We start from the raw sequence: 16412 nt of genomic DNA, 5'->3' as shown, positions 1-16412 counted from the left end.
CCTACTCAGCCAAAGTTCTCATCAACTTCCCTTGAAGTTTAAGCTGAGTATGCACCATAGGATTTGACCTAGAAATAACTTTAAACATCCTCGTTGCACGTTAAGCTACAGAATGCATGTAAGTAATTTATAGGGGCAGACTACAAATACCAAGATGTTATACAGCTAGCCTGGCCCACTCGCAAAGTTACAAAGAGCTCTTAGCCTTTTACCTGGGAAATCTTTTCTAGATGGTCACACAGGGGAAAAAAGTCCAGGCTGAAGGTAAAATAGAATACTGTTGCCAAAATTCTTAAAGGAACTAGCTACTTTATCTCATTTCTATCAAGACAGAATAGTGACCCTAAAGATACCCTATTCAAGGCCACGTTCCTAAGCAGAACCACTAAATTAGATGATCCCAAGTTAAAGCATCTCCAAGCATTATTCCAAATATATCCAAGACTTCAGTGCTTTCCATTCCCCACAGTAAAAATAAACTGAGGCCTCTGCCTCATCCTCTCTCGCCATTCCCCTTTTTGTTTGATTCCATTGCTTCGCTCTTCAATTAATTAGAGAACAGGAGGAAAGTTTATCTCTCAGGAAATAAGAGTCATTCTGAAGGTTACAATAGAAGTAGAGGAAAAGTTAATATCTGCCGGCATACAGAAACCAGATTATTGTAGTAATACAATAGCAATAAAGATTTTATCACAGTAATCATCATTCGGGTCATCACAGCAAAAAATTACATTGCAAGAAAGGAACATAAAGGTTTTCTGAATTAGGAAAAGGCAAATAGCCTGCATGCTAGAGTCAGTGCAGATATTTCAGGGCACAATGAAATAGTTCCCTATCAGCACTGTGCAATGCTGTAGGAAAAAACACCTTCTTGTCTTAGCCTTCTGAGTTTATGTTCTGAAAGTGAAAAATTATGTTTTGGCAGAAACATACATTACATAACTTTTTGTTTTTAAATAGTACCACGTTTGGAATGTCAAGAACCTGGATCTGTCTCCATTTCATTTCTCTGCTGAAGAGTTCAGACTGCAAAGGATACAGGATTTTCTTCTGAAAGGGATCATACTTGGATATCATAACAGTGCAAGCACCACATCCACCTTCTCCACAGCCTAGTTTGGTACCACATAGGCCCACTGAGAGAACAGGAATCAAGGAAAACACGAAGAGTATTGGCAGAAGCCTGCTCAAACAGTTATCAATCAAGGCCTAGCAACAAGTTCTTGCTGGAAACCAAGCACTCATTTTTTCTGCTTAACTTAATTTAACATAAGCAAAGTTTCAAATGCTGGCATGTGAGCTTTGAGATCAACACCCAAAGCCCTAATAGGGAGGCAGTCCATGTTTCAGTAGACTCTTAGAATAAACAATAAATTTCTGAACTCCAACAGTTCCCGCTTTCCATTAGATTCAGAAAAGGAAATTACATAAGGGAGACAAAGCACTCAGTAATTGCTGAGCAGCAGCTGTTCAGGCATGCAGCCACATCCCTGAGATGCATGGTGACATCTCCTTCAGCACCTCTCACCAGTGTTGGTTGACTTCTTCCTACACCTGGTGATTCCTACCACCTAGAAGGCACCCAGGCAGGGCAGTCACACAGTGCTACAAGTCACACAGTTGAGCACTGACATGGGAGCTGCACTTGAACTGCTCACAAACTACCTGCATCTCAAGAGTCATGGTCTGGCCACCCTAGCTTCAATCTTGGCCCCATTTTTGATTACTTTCCCATTGCTAGGGACAGAACCAGCCAAGCACACTCCCCAGTAGCCTGGTTCCCATAAATCACAGGAGGGAGACACTGAGAGCCAGAACTAGCAGAGATGCACAGAACCATTGCACAGACACTTGGGAACTCACAAGGTGTATGGACTGGCCTAAGATGATTCCTCCACAGGCTGCAGAGCGCATGTCTGTACTTTACAACCAGGCATTACATCAAATGTTCCGCAAAGGGATTTCAGAAGACAATTCCTTGGGTCACATCTGCTTTGGGTTCCTTCACTCATTAGAAGGTAATTAGATGCTGTTATTTATTGTGAAGAGGATTGGCCAATGCTGAGAGACTTTTGGTGGGAAAACAGCAGCTGCTTTCATTGGCAATGGACACATGCCTGTGCTGAGATAATCAACTTAGGCCTGTGGAAAAGCAACAGGCATCATGATATAGGGAACTCAAATCATCTTTACCTTCACTGCAAAGATTCTGGAACTGACTATTTTCATAGAATGATAGAAATCATAGAATCATTGAGGTTGGAAGAGATCGAGTCCAACTGTAAACTTAACACTGCCAAGTCCACCACTAAACCATGTCCCTAAGCACCACGTCTACTTTTCATACAATCATGTGTCTGCTTCAGCAAAAATATCTTTCCTATGCCATCCAATGTTTCTCTTGACAACAGTGCTAATCTGCCTCAATAAAACACGTTTCTCAAAGTATTTGTCTGACCCTAACCAGACATCTACAAAATAAGTTCACCAGAATGTTCATGTAGAAGATCAGAAGGTTTTGAAGGGCTCCGATCATCTCTTTACAAAGCTATTTGCATTAGATATTAACAAGCTTAGACATAAAAGGTCTAGTGGTAAGAAGTGCACACAGGCACAAGAGTCATGCCACTTATTTTTCCTCTTGAAATTTATCCACCCAAGGTACACTCAAACAAAATAGGGCTGTTGATAGTTCTACTGGAAACCCCAGAGAGGAGTGTGATTTATATCCCCGTACTCCTTTCAGATCCCAGACAAATAAAACATGGCAGCATCGTGAAATAAGTTTGCATGATTCTTTTTAAGGAATACACCAACACAGATGTGAACAGTTTGGCATATATAGACACCCAGCTGGTCAGACAAAAACTCAGAAAACATGGAATGACACTACCTACTGAACCAGACCTAGTATAGCCAGCCTGGTCATCACAGTAACAGCTACCCAGCTCCTGAAGTTAATCTGACTCATGTGTTGACCAGTTGCAAACAGGAGTGAAACGTGACTGCTTGCATCCGCTCGTGTAAACATGCCCGCAGTACATGGTGAGAACCCCTGCCTCTGAGTTTGCATCCCTGGGTCATCTGATAGGCCACAGGATAATTAAGTTATTGGATATTAACTCTCCAGTAATATCCAAATTATTGGATGATACAGCAAGCAGCTCAAGTGACTGTAATATTTTGGCCAAAAAATCCTTTACAATTTGTGTGGAACAAACCTAAATTTCCTCTAATTTTATTGTCATCTCAATATTGCTTTCAATTCCTAGCAATTCTGTGAGTTTTCCCTTTAAAGTATTAAATAAACTTTAAATAATTTATTAAAGTATATTATTTAACATTTGCTATTGTTTAAGCTTGGAATACCAGCTGTAATCTTTGCCAGCAAGAATTAGCAGACCACGCACAGCACTCCCTCCTATACCCTTGTGCACAAGCTCTGCCTAGCACTCAAGTGACGGGCAGAACAGTAAACAATTATGAAATGGTGTAGGCATTTAAAGCCTTCTGCAGTTTCTTCTGACACTGGATACATTTTCTTCGTAGATAGGTTAGCAGAGTTGTTTCTGGGTCCACATCTTTTTCCACCACCTGCAAGAAGGGAAAGGTACTGTTACACACAGAATGCTTTACAACACAGATACATTAGTTGGAAGGAGAAAGTTTGGTCTTTCTGCAACTTCTCTTCCAAAGCAGGGAGCAGAACCACTGATTAACTCCCCTTACTAGGTTCAGCAATGTTGCTCACATATCCAGTCACAACGTTTCCTTGAATTTATCGTGACAGAGAGAAGTATATGCATTACATACATCAGAGTTTTTCAGCCACGGCACACTGAGGCAAACCTTAAAAAACCCTTCATCAAAAATGGCAAACAGAATTAGTAGTGAGCTGAGAGAAAGAACTGTGTTTTGTACTTGAGTTTTGAATTCCTGACATCTCCCCAAATTGTATCTCATCTTTATTGATGATGCATAACTGACCTCTGTCCCTTCTCCTTCTTACTACTAGAAGAGACAGAGAAAATGAGCAGATAAACAGAATGACAGAAACAGCATCAGTAATAGACTTTGCAGAGGAAAAAAACAGAGGAAACCCTAACATGACCAATACAGTTGCTGCAGGGCAGAGAGCAAGTACTAATCATCTTGTAGTTTCTCTTTCTTCCCTGCTAACATTAAATCAATCAGTGTTACATTAGTAGCCATCCTAAACATGTGAATGTGAAATTCCAACCAAGGAGAAATTTTCTCTGCACATTTTGAGTCAGCTCCATCCTATTTGTGAACAACACTATTAGCAGTTATCTATTAGACATAAAATTAGATTTTACTTCAACCTCTGCCCGATGGTCAGAAACCAAAGTTCTACCCTTGGCTCCACATGGCTGCAGAGCTTGTCTTCCCCTTTTTCTGTTATTAATAGAGTGTCAGGAAACTTTTCCAAATTCACTGAGTGCCAGAATGTAATCATGTGTTCTAGGCTCTTACATTGTGCAAGTCCTAAGTACAATGGTTACAGTTTATTTAAATTAAACACTCCCAGTTTGAAGGGCAAATTGAAACAGAGGTCATTTGTGTAAGACTTTTTTCTTACTGATAAGAAACCTTCACAACCTCTGTACTGCTTCTATTTTATGCCTTTGACACGTGACAGGGTTATTCTAAAGAGACAATACTTCCTATTTGAGTCCATGTTTTTAGAACTATCCAGTAAAGTTGCTGCTACAAAACACAACTGGTCATTTTTTGCACATCTCATTCCTGCACTGGGGATAATCTACAGGGAAACAGGGTTCATTCTTCTAGCTTGGGGATGTCTTACTGTAAACCATGCAGCACTCATTGCTGCTATTCAGAGGTTCCCTCACCTTCTGGATGCATAGAAACAAGTAAGAGCATACAGTGGTGCTCTCATGACCAGTTGGTTCAGAGTAGGCACATACATCCCTCTGCAGTAGTTTGGTAAACAGACAGACATGAGCAGGTAATTCCAAAAATGCCTGTGACTATGAGCGTCCCATGGACAAAAGGCCTTTCACAGCCATTTCACAGGCAAAGAGCCTTCCCCAGCAACTTATACCCTCACTGTCAAGCTGAGTTTCTTCCTCAGGGCTACGCCAATGGCCATTGCAAACCTTTCCAAAGCAGCTTCCAAGATAGCCAGGCACAGAGAAAAAGCTCCAGAATAGTTTTTCAGATGGTTAAAGACTATTGCGATTATTCTATGCTTAGGTCAAAGAAAAGGTCTCAAGAAGTTTTCTTGAAAGAATCCAAAAAGCACTCCATTATGTACTCAAACCAAGCAATTAAGTTTGGCCCAATGGCTTCTTTTCAGGAAGTAAGAAAGAAAACACGGGCCAAGCCTTCCTTCATCAAAGCATTTAGCCACTCAGCTCCACACACTTTTAGTGAAGTACTTAAGCATGTGTTAAGTCCCAAAGTCAAACCTTTGCTCAACTTTATCAGAAAGCAGCTCCCACTATGCAGTAGAACATGTCCTGAATAACCCACACTCATCCTGTTCAAACCAATAGCCCAGGATTCCTACTTCAGTCACTTCAAACTACTCCACTGTAGCTGTATATCTGCAATGCTGGCAGAGACTTGGGATCAGAGGGAGATAAGGGGTAAGAGTTTGGAGGACATGCTGGATTAAGCCAAATCTCACACGTCAGAGAGCAAGGAGTCATTTCTTTGTACTCAGATTCCTGGTGAGGGGATGCTTGTTTATGAGTCTCTCTTGCTGGCTACAGAGTAAGAACTCTTTACTGTTCCTGCCGTTTATTCATTGTCATTGATGCTGGTTTTGTCCTCCAACATATCATTCCTCCAGTGGTTTGTTACAATCACCTGCTGTGATTTGTTCTTAAAATATTTTAAAACCCTGTGGGTGGGGATAACATCTTCTCTTGTCTGATGCCCAAAACAATATGATTCACAGCTCAGTATCTTACCCATCAAAACAATTCTTGCTCACCTTCCCCAGTGTCCTTGTACAGAAGGAAACTGAATTATATCCATTGCCTTCAGTGGGAGTAGGATCAACCTACTTAGATATTGCAATTAAAGAAACATTACTTTTTTGCTCAGTTACTGGTTTTTAGGTTTTTTTAAACCAAATGTCATATTGTCAGATACATCAGTTTGATGGCTACATTTTGACAGATTTTACTGCGTGTGTTAGCTTAAATATTAATCAAATGCAGAAAGAAACCTTGCAGGAAATATTAGGGGGATACTGACAGTCAAATGACTCCCAACAAATTTGCTCTGTACTGCTGTGTTTGTACTACACATCTAGTCTTTGTCTACTGATTCTAGGAATCTTAAATACTCAGATCACCTCAGCAGGGAGCCCAGCCTGGTCCTACAGTTCTTCAAGCTTTAAGTACTACACGGAATAAGTTCCTAAGCAGTACTCTACACTCTTAGAGTGTGGGCTGGTCCAGAGAGGTGTTGAGCTCACTTCCCCATGATTTCATGTACAAAACTTGGATCTCAATAAATATTGTTTGCTGTCTTTGCTACCTGCCTTCCACTAACTCAGATAACTTTGCCTTTACAACATAAAGCATCATATTTAAATTAGTATTCCCAGAAAGTTAAAGAAAGGAGTTTTCAATTTAAAAGAACAATAGTTGAGCAAGGTAAATAGAATAACAAAAAGGAAAAGAAAACAGAAACTTTCCTAGTTTACCAAACAACATGCTAAGCTTTCCATCAGCTAGGGTCTTTAAATGAGAAACAGATGCTTTTCTGAATGACAAGTTCCCATTCAATCACTAGTCCCCCCTAGACACTCAATTAGTTGCAAGAAGAGAAGGTGAAAGGTTTTAACCAGACTGCCATGCAGCAAGCCAGACTAGTTGACTGTAAAGGTCCCCTAGGACCTTAAAAATCTGTGAATGTGTATTCCCGAAGTCAATGAGAGATTTCAAATCCATTTACCAGGGAAAAGGATTAGAACACAGATGAACAAACTGAATATAACCACAAAATGTAAATCTGCTATTGGTCGTGAGAACATTTTGTTCTGCTTTAAACCAGCACACTGAAAACTTGTCGTTTACTGTTTATGTAGGACCCAGAGGGTCCCAAAGCTCAAAGAAATCCTGTATTTTGGCTGGTCCCATCTGCAATCAAACATCCACAGGCTTTGGAAGCGGTCTAATGTGGCTTCCAGCATAGAACCCCTCTTACCATTCAGGACAGAAATAGAAATATTGACTCCACGTGTTTGAACTAAAATTACTTGCTACATATGCATGAGACAGACTTGTCAGCTGAGGAAAACAAAATTGCCACTATTAGCTTTAAATTGCATGTGTTGTTTTCCATTCTAGTCTAGGCAGACTATCAAGATAACTTTGCATTAGTTGTGTGCCAAGCTTTATGCCCAGTGAAGTAAACAGGTGCTTAAAATAAACAATCCTGAATGTGAAATATGCTCAGCTGTTCTGAGGAGGCTTTTCTTGACAACATTGCAGACTGGGCTAATGCAAGAGATTTGCTGCCATGAAAGTCCCTATCTTATCAACCACCTCTTATCATGCAGTTTTGTACTATGACAGAATATCAGCAGCCCATTAGCAATGTCAAGCTGTCACGAATTCACACAGCAGTAACCTTTCCCACTGGCCATGCTATCCTACCACATTCTTTGCAGCGAATTAACTGGAATATTTAGTCAGGACTCCAGATGGATGGAGCCATATCCTAACTTGCTACCTGCTGTTTCATCAGCATTGCCCAGGCACTTCCCAACACCCTTTCCATCACATAACCTCTCACGTGCAGAAATGTCCTAACAAACTCCACATTTGTTGCCACAGATGGGATTACCCCATGAGTCCAATTCTCTCTCTCAAACCTGCATTTGATGGGGGTGTAACTCAAGCCACTTTGGCAGCACACCCAAAAAGGGAGGAGAAAAAAAAGTGAGGCTCTGGGTAGAGCACAACCCAGGAAGCCCTCTCCTCTCTGATCAAGTGGAACCTACTCCTTTGCTAGCACTGCCGGTTGCATGAGCCAGCAAGGAAGGATGCTGAGACAGCCTTGACACATGGAATGAGTTGATACCATTGGTAGTATTAATGGTTCCCTGGTGGGTTTTTTTTTTTAGCCAATAACTGCCAAGATCACACTGTGATAAACCCCTTTACGCATGCACAAGGTCAGCCCCAAGATGTCCCTTCCAACCCAAACTATTCTATGATTCTATGTGGTTTTTGTAAACAGGAACTACAGTTCCATAAAAACTGCTGAAATGCACCACGGGCAACGCCATTCACAACATGTTCGTTAGCTCCAGGACATAGCAAGAACAGACAGCAGATACAAAACGGAACTGGTTGTCTTCTGCTGCTAGCCTTCAGGGTCTAGGCTGCTCTTTCTTCCCTTCTCTGCCTCACTCCACGTGCATAAAAGGGAGTCCCACAGAACCAGTTCTGTGCAGCTCAGTCTCTTCTCTCTTACTTTGACTAATACACACTTTTGCATGTTAGCCAAGAGTCTCTTCCAGGAAGAAGGGCTTTTCTACCAATTTACACAGAGCAGTGCTCCTGTAATACCTGAGCACCAAGTAACACTGAAGCACCAGCTGCAAATGTATATAGGAATTTGTTTATAAACTCTTCATACCTACCATGAGTGGCATATTGGTTTTGAACCTTAGCTGGTCTGGCACCAGTACTACAATTCTCTTTCATTAGACCATACCAGAAAAAGAAAACAGGACAATACACTTGGCCTGTATCAGGGTCTGGATTGCCCAACATGTTTGTGGCAACCTTCTACTGCAAGACTCAAAAAGCTCCCAGTTCACCCTCTAAAAATTGGGGTTCACAGAGGAGGGGTCCGAAGTCACTAAAACCTTCACAGAGCAAGACAACAAGTTAATGGTATACCACCTGGGCCCATCACAGCAGAAAATTCATCAGATGAAATTCACAGATCATCCTGTGCCACTGCTTCACAATCTCGATTACCAGACTCAATTAGCTAGTCATGATTAACTTGGAGCTTCAAGTTGTCACCTCCTTCTAGAAACAATGAATGGCTGATATGTCAATTAACGTTGACATATGAACCATTACTGATCTGTGTGAGCAAAACTTCAGTTGTCATCCTTCTTTATAAAACTTCAGAACCAGGGCTGGGTTCTATATCAGTATTACATTCAAGAGCTCTTTGACTAACTTATAATCCATACCAGGTAAACTTTATTCTTCACCTAACTATTGCTACTTAGATAAAACAAAACTTTGATATCAAATGCTCTAGTACCTTGGAAAGTGCAAATTCCAATCCAGTTTGGGATCCAAATTCATAACTAAAACACCCTAATTGTAGCAACAATCTTATCCACATTTACACTTGATTAAATTAGCACAAAAGATCAACAAAAGCAAAATTGATATTAATCCTATGCCAGTCTGTAGGGCAGGGCACAGAGCTTTTTAACCAACTAAGAACATTGTGCGATCCCTCAAGGGATTAAAAAATTAATTCTCTAGCCCAAACTTAGTGCTGCACGTGATTTACCCCTAAGCAGTGCACAGGGAAGGTCCACAAACTCTCAGCTCCCCAGTACACAGTGGATATGCAACCCTCTCCCCTCCCCAAGTTTCCCAGCTGGAAGCTGCTTTGGCACAAGTTTCCCTGCCCAAGTATCTAGGCAAGGGGAAGGTGGCAGGGCAAGATTAGCACTGAGCTGAGCTCAGAAACAGAACTAACTTGGTACTCAGTTCAAAAAAGAGGCGGCCTTGACTTGTTTAAGCTTTTGAAGAGTCAAGGCTGCAATGCTAGCCAGGGGAAGTCCAAACTGAGAAAGGGGGCTCTGGGACAAACTGTTCAAAGTTGCCCAGCATGTGCAAGGACCAGCCCACCCTCCTGTGAGACACAGTCACTTCTTAGGTAATTGTCAGCAGTCGATCTAGGAAACAGTATCAGTTAATGGGCTTTGATTTTAAAGAGTTTTCTAGCTTCTTAAATGTAAACAGAATGAACTTTTTACTTAAATCCCTTTTAAAAAATCAAATGTCAGAATTACTTACTGAACATATGAATTATATATGGATGCTTACATTTGAGTTACATTTCCAGATCTGTTGTAATTACTGAAATTATTTCTAGTAGAAATGCCTGTATTAAGTCAGTGCACATTTATTTAAAAGCAGGTACCTCAGAATTACAGTAAATTATTGCCAACAAATCTAAAATGTAAACATTATATAGTTGTGCTACTCTTTGACTTTACCTTGTGAATTATTCAAAGAAGAGACAAAGCCATTTAGCAAAGCAATAAATAGTCTTCACAATTTAATATTTAAAAGTCATGGCAATTGTGCTGGTATTAGAAAACTTCAGAGGAAGAAAAAGATGACTAGAAGAGTAAGTAATCAAGCCACAATCCAGGAGCAAGCTGGACAGAAAGCTGGAATCTTCCTTACCTTTTTACCATTCACAAAGAAAACAAGTTCATCCCCTGTCTCGTTTGGAGCCATCCTGCACACCTTCCAAAATTCACTCAAATAGGGCCACAGACCACCCTTCCGAAAGCAGCCCTACACCCCACAGCGAAGTGAGCACCAGCGATACGACAAGTAATATGAGTCTGCCTCAAGAATGTTTGACTTGATTTCTACATCAGTGCCCTGTGAAACCCCATATTATATAAGAGCCAACGAAGAGGCGTGCCAGCTGCATTTGGTTGGTGCTTCTGCAGCAGTAATGACAGAAAAGGAGCTGGAACAAGCAGAGTGACCCGCCCCCTGTTATATAGCAATAGATCACAACTCAACTGCATTCCCTTTAGATTATACTGCCAGGCTTGGGGCACTCAGAGTGTGCCACTGCAACGGCTGCCAGGAATTCACTGTATTTTGCAATACAACGCAAACTCCAGGGGAGGGGGGGCGTTCTCCCAACTATCCCTCACCGAATATTGACAAGAAAAAGCCGTTTTCCCTGCTCTGTGCATAGCCATGCACCTGGCATTTACCATGCAGAGGTCTCTCATGAGAGCACCTGCTTATTTAAAAGCTCCTCGATACATGCACATCAGCTAGTAGATTGACTGCAAGACTATTTCAGTATTTTCCCTTAGAGTTTTAAAGCTACAGTGTCCTCCACCTGTGAGGACATAATTTAAACAGGTATGCATTTGTCCAGATAAAAGCAATTCTAGTGAACTGAAACTGATCCAGCACCTCAAAAGAGGTGCTGAGCTAAGACCATAATGTTTTCACTGGGCTCTTAAAGCTTTTGGACTTACCTTTTTTGGCTTAATCCTCACATCCTGGATCTTAGGTGCATGTCGCTAATGAAACACAAAAGAAAGCAATTCTTTGAAGAATTTTTTGTCTTCCATTTCCTTGGTGGTGGTTTCTTCTGGTTTCTCCATTACACAACCGTACATTTTGCATTGTTTACGTCTTCCTGTTTTTTCTTCCAAAGTTGTCGCAGAACTGTCCACAGACCCCTAGATATGACATGCATTGGTTTCATGAACAAAATATCTAAATCCCTAGTTCCAGTTTAAAATTCCTCCACAAAACAGCAGGATTCCAAAGTCTCATGGAAGTTTCCTCGCACTGTAGTTAATCCTGCCTGCTCCATTCTGATTTTTGTAACTTCGCTTTCCTTCTTCAGCATACCAGGCTTATTAGTTTCAGTTATTTTTTTTAATTTTCTTAAAATCCCTGGGAAAGCACTACATCAGTGTCCCTCCCAGGAACTTCTCTGAACAATTCACAAAACAACAAAACCTAATTAAATTACCATTTTCAGAAACAGGCTTTCCTCCAGTATTTTGGAAATATGTCAGAGTGAATACAATACATTATTTTTACCAGCTTTTATCTTCTGACTCGTATTCTATTGCCCAGACTATCCCCTAGAAAAGCTATTTTATAACAAGTGTCAAATATTGTATCAGCACTTCTTTACAGGCATTCAGTTTGCTGAAAGTATAGTTCACAGCAAGCTTGTAGATTAAGGCAGCTGGTGTTAACCACATTTGCAGTGAAGTTGTGCATAGCTGAACCAGTACTGACACCTATTGTCTGGCACCTCCCACTTTGCAGTATAAGAGTATTAGAAAAATGACACTTTTCTCCAAGAAATCTTCAGCTCTGTTGCTTTGTATCTATGTGCAAATTTACACAAGTGCTACCCTCACGTAGCAAGCATCAATCTCTAAATTAGTGTACACAAGCTTAGTACTCGTAAATAGTTTTGTAATATTTTAAATAACAATTATTACTCATAACCACAGGTAGCATGTTACAGCAATCTCAAAGCAACTAGCCATTACAGCATTAACACCAAAATCAAACATGCTTAGTTTCTTAATCTGTGTTTTCCATAATGCACGATGTTGTTGTTACGTTTAAAGAACACTTGTGATCACGTCATCTCATGTTTAAGGAATCCCATGTGCAAATTTTTGCCTAGCCTTAGTGATAACCTTATAGCTAAACTATCCCTTTCTGCTAAACCAGTGAACAGCATCTTATGATATTCCATCATAATGTTTATTTTTGACCCATCAACCTACTATATATGTAATATAAAAATAAACACATCCATGGTAGTGACCTCTATATGTAGATTACACAGTAATATAAAACTTCAGACCTAATCTCAACAGTGTCACTGATCACACAATACCGAATTCGTTCCTTCTCTCACCACCCTGATGGGATAGTCTACTACTATACCCATTTCACATGCAAAGAACCAAGACACCTAGAACAGAAATTTTCCAAATCCTCTAAACTCCGGAGCATGAGAGCTTATGCTATTGAAGTCTCTTAATCATTTTTGGAAATCCCACCCTAAACAGAACAGAGGATTACCAGAAATGACAGAGAAGAAAGTGGGGAGGGGGGCCGGGAACCAAACCCTCAGTAAACTCCTAGAACATAAGATGATCTCCATTAGCATATACTCCCTTAAGTGAGCTAAAAATAAAAACTTGTCAATCAAACACAAATTGGTTATGAGACAAGGTATTCTGATTTACCGGTCAGTTAAAGTCTAGCAGATTTCCCATTTTGGAAATCATCCCTTTGCCCATTCATAACTCAGAGATGGGTACGTTTTAGAAGTTCAAAATTACGTGCAGTCTCACTTACTTATTAAAGAGCTCAGAAAGCAATTGATATTAGTCAAGAATAAAAAAAAGCAGCTGGCTTTTCTCATTCTGACTGGTTAATCCTGCAGATCTGGCTGTTGCAATCATAATGATAATCTGCAGATGATCATATGCATAGCTCAATACAGTGAAATTTACGGAAACACCATTCCTGCCTAAGGAATTTACCACCAGAATTCGGTAAACACATGAAGGTACAACAACAAACCAATGCCAGAGGTAATAAAGGAAAAGGTTTAAAACAAACAAACGTGAGAAGGTTTGTTGCTTTGTTCTCACGTTCCTACTGCAGGAATCATAGAATAGTTTGGGTTGGAACGGACCTCTAAAGGTCATCTAGTCCAACCCCCCTGCAATGACCAGGGACTTCTTCAGCTAGATCAGGTTGCTCAGAGCCCCGTCCAACCTGACCTTGAATGTTTCCAGGGATGGGGCATCCACCACCTCTCTGGGCAACCTGTGCCAGTGCTTCACCACCCTCAGCATCAAAAATTTCTTCCTTATATCTAGTCTAAATCTACCCCCCTTTAGTTTAAAGCCATTCCCCCTTGTCCTGTCGCAACAGGCCCTGCTAAAAAGTTTGCCCCCATCTTTTTTATAAGCCCCCTTTAAGTACTAATCAGGGAAGTACTAAGAGGGAAGAAATTACAGGTAGCTCCGAAGAGGATTCTGTGGAGGGATTTATGAGGAACAGTTTGGTAAAGCAGGTAGTAAAGAAAAAGTCCCAAGCCAGTGCTTTAATACAGTACCCCATCTATCAAGCTTCCAGTGTTTTCACATTAACTCTGTGTGCCTGCTGCCCCTCTCTAATAGCTGGACTACTTCTACAAATTTATAAAGTATCCACTGTTGCTAAAACATGTGGACAGCATCTTTCAGCTGAAGTAGAAGTGACTTGTTTGCTTTAGATCTGGAGATGCCTCTTCAGTTATCCTTCAGATATCCTTTCGGGAGCATGCACTGGCACTCTTCTCAGGGATCTCAAGAGGTCTCCACCTGCTGAACTATGAGGGCATACCAGGTCAGTTAGGACTTTACACACCATCTCTCGTTACTTCTTAAAGATTCCTTTTCAGAGCATAAACTATTAGTGGTTGCGTTGCTTTGTTGTGAGCATTCTCTGTATAAGTTTAAAGAAAAAAATAAATCACAGTGTATTGATTACAGACTGTGAATGTGAAGGCAGAGAGTGTTGCCTGAGGATGTCTGTTCTCCCTTGGCATCACCTATTGACCACTCCTGAAGACAGGCTCCCGAAATAAGCGGACTTATCTGACTGGATAGGGACACTCATACTTCATTGGCAAAGTCTCCCAAAAGATCTTAAAGAAAAGCAATCTTTTCAGGATCCTAATACAGGCAGTAAACTTATTACTTTGCAATAACAAAAAAAATCCATAAAATTGCCACATGAGTATGAAAGTAAGGTATTGCTTATTTTTTCAAAGACATTTCTCAGGGTAAAAACAACAATCATAGGTTTCATGCACTTTATGAGGTGTCTAAATTCCTTTCTGGTTACAGATATAGGTTTGAAAAAGATCCAATTTATATTTGCTTTGTGACCATGATATCCTCATTGAGGTTTGTGAGTGGTTACTAGCTCATTATTTATGAATCACTAATCATTCAGTGTTCAGCTTATAATTGTATGAATATTGTCTAATTGTATGGATTCATTTCATGAATTATGATCTCTTCACCTGCATTTGAAGATGGGTGGAGTTTAATTATAGTTCTTTTCCTAGTCCTACCACCTGGCTTCCTCTGACTGCAAGAAGAAATGAACTAAGTTAGCTAATTCTGCCTTCTGTTGAGAAGTACTGGTTGTCATTAGTGTTCAGAACAATTAGCAAAGCAAGAATTTTGTTTCAATTCATTTGCAGTTTTTCTTTCATAACCTAGTTCCAGTGGACCAAACAAAGGATGTTTCAGATATCTGACCTGAAAAGCAACTTCTTTTCAAGCAGGCTTTTTAATGTGTTCCTTGTCTTCATCAGCAGCTAACTTGACACCTATCGCTTGTCTTTTATGATACCCTGGAAGCAAGTAAGAGAGAAACTTCAGACACCTTTCTTGATAATCTAACTCAATAAAATGAGTAAGGTATTTTAATCTCTCTTCTTGGCCTTTCTTTCTCTTCATCTGCTGATATTCTAGGAGTATCCTTTGTATTTAGTCATTATAACTCTGTCCCAGGATGCACCAGAAAGCAGGGTCCCCTTGCAGAGACTGGCTGCTGTCTTTGTCACAGGTGGAAGCATTGTCTCCAGTGGGTGTTTCAGGGAGGAAAGGCTGGGGGTGGGGGGGCATCTGCAACAACCATGTAGAGCTCTTCATTCTTCTGAACAGCTGCTAAAGCACCTCCTCTCTGGCATCAAATAATACCCCGATATTCCAAGATCCCTGAGCAGGCAAGTAGGCGCTTCTGGACCAGTCTAAATAAGTAAAAGCTAGTTCCCATACCTAGCTTGCATAGCACGTGGCTAATTTTCCACTGCTTTTCTCCACAGGAGTGTCTCTACATAGAGGTCTGCCTCACTTGTTTTCTTCTGCCCCTGTGAAGGTATGGATGAATTTTGCTCAGGAGACCATTAAGTCTAGTTTTCTCTTGTCTATACACCAGATGCAGTCTAGCGTATGGCTCCTTGTCAAAAATCTGATACTATCTATATGATTTTATATATGATGTAAATTTATATTTAATATACTGTCCTAAACCTGTCTGGGCATCTGCACAAGTCCTCTGGCTGCCCTGTATATCTCACTGGTAATCACTGTCATTTTAGAATGCAGTATTTTGGTGGACGGTTTGTTCAAAAGACAAGAAATCCTCCACAGCTGCTTCTGCTAACAAAAAAGGCTTCCTGAATCAACCTAACATTTGACTGTTCTGTCTAGGAAGGATCTGTATGCCAAAAGCTTGTGAGCATTCTCCAACTACTTAAGTTTGTCTAAGAAAAAGACTGCCTCTTTTCACAGACCCTGCCTAAACAGAGACCTGTACATCTTAGTACCTTGTACTATGATTTCCTTCTAGCTCCCAACTAGCCTCTACCATTAAGATGGCTGATAGTTGTCAAAAGTAGACTTATCTAGACTGCACAAGTATGGCAAGTCAGTCCCCCGGAGAATTTCAGAAGAGCTTTGTTACCAGTATAATGCAGGAGAGCAGATGCCATCATCATCACTGGAACAGGCTAGTTGTCTCAAATTACAGCCATCATGGTCAGCTTGTATCCCTCAG

At 40.6% G+C, this 16412-nt stretch overlaps 1 protein-coding gene across 1 annotated transcript in view; it reads right to left on the bottom strand.

The window, feature by feature from the left end:
- Positions 1–10672, bottom strand: part of XDH (xanthine dehydrogenase) — a 54911-nt gene extending 44239 nt beyond the window's left edge. Inside the window, exons 1-3 of the mRNA XM_076334701.1 lie at positions 10458–10672; positions 3537–3594; positions 1040–1136 (exon numbers count right to left, since the gene is read on the bottom strand). Coding sequence (XP_076190816.1) covers positions 1040–1136; positions 3537–3594; positions 10458–10511 — 209 coding nt within the window. The 5' untranslated portion in view covers positions 10512–10672. The remainder of the gene's footprint in view (positions 1–1039; positions 1137–3536; positions 3595–10457) is intronic.
- Positions 10673–16412: the final 5740 nt, after the last annotated feature.

Source organism: Aptenodytes patagonicus, chromosome 3 (genome assembly GCF_965638725.1).
Source record: "Aptenodytes patagonicus chromosome 3, bAptPat1.pri.cur, whole genome shotgun sequence".
In the NCBI taxonomy this organism is placed as follows: domain Eukaryota; kingdom Metazoa; phylum Chordata; class Aves; order Sphenisciformes; family Spheniscidae; genus Aptenodytes; species Aptenodytes patagonicus.
The sequence above is the reverse complement of the archived record's forward strand: the minus strand, read 5'-3'. Positions and strand labels throughout refer to the sequence as shown.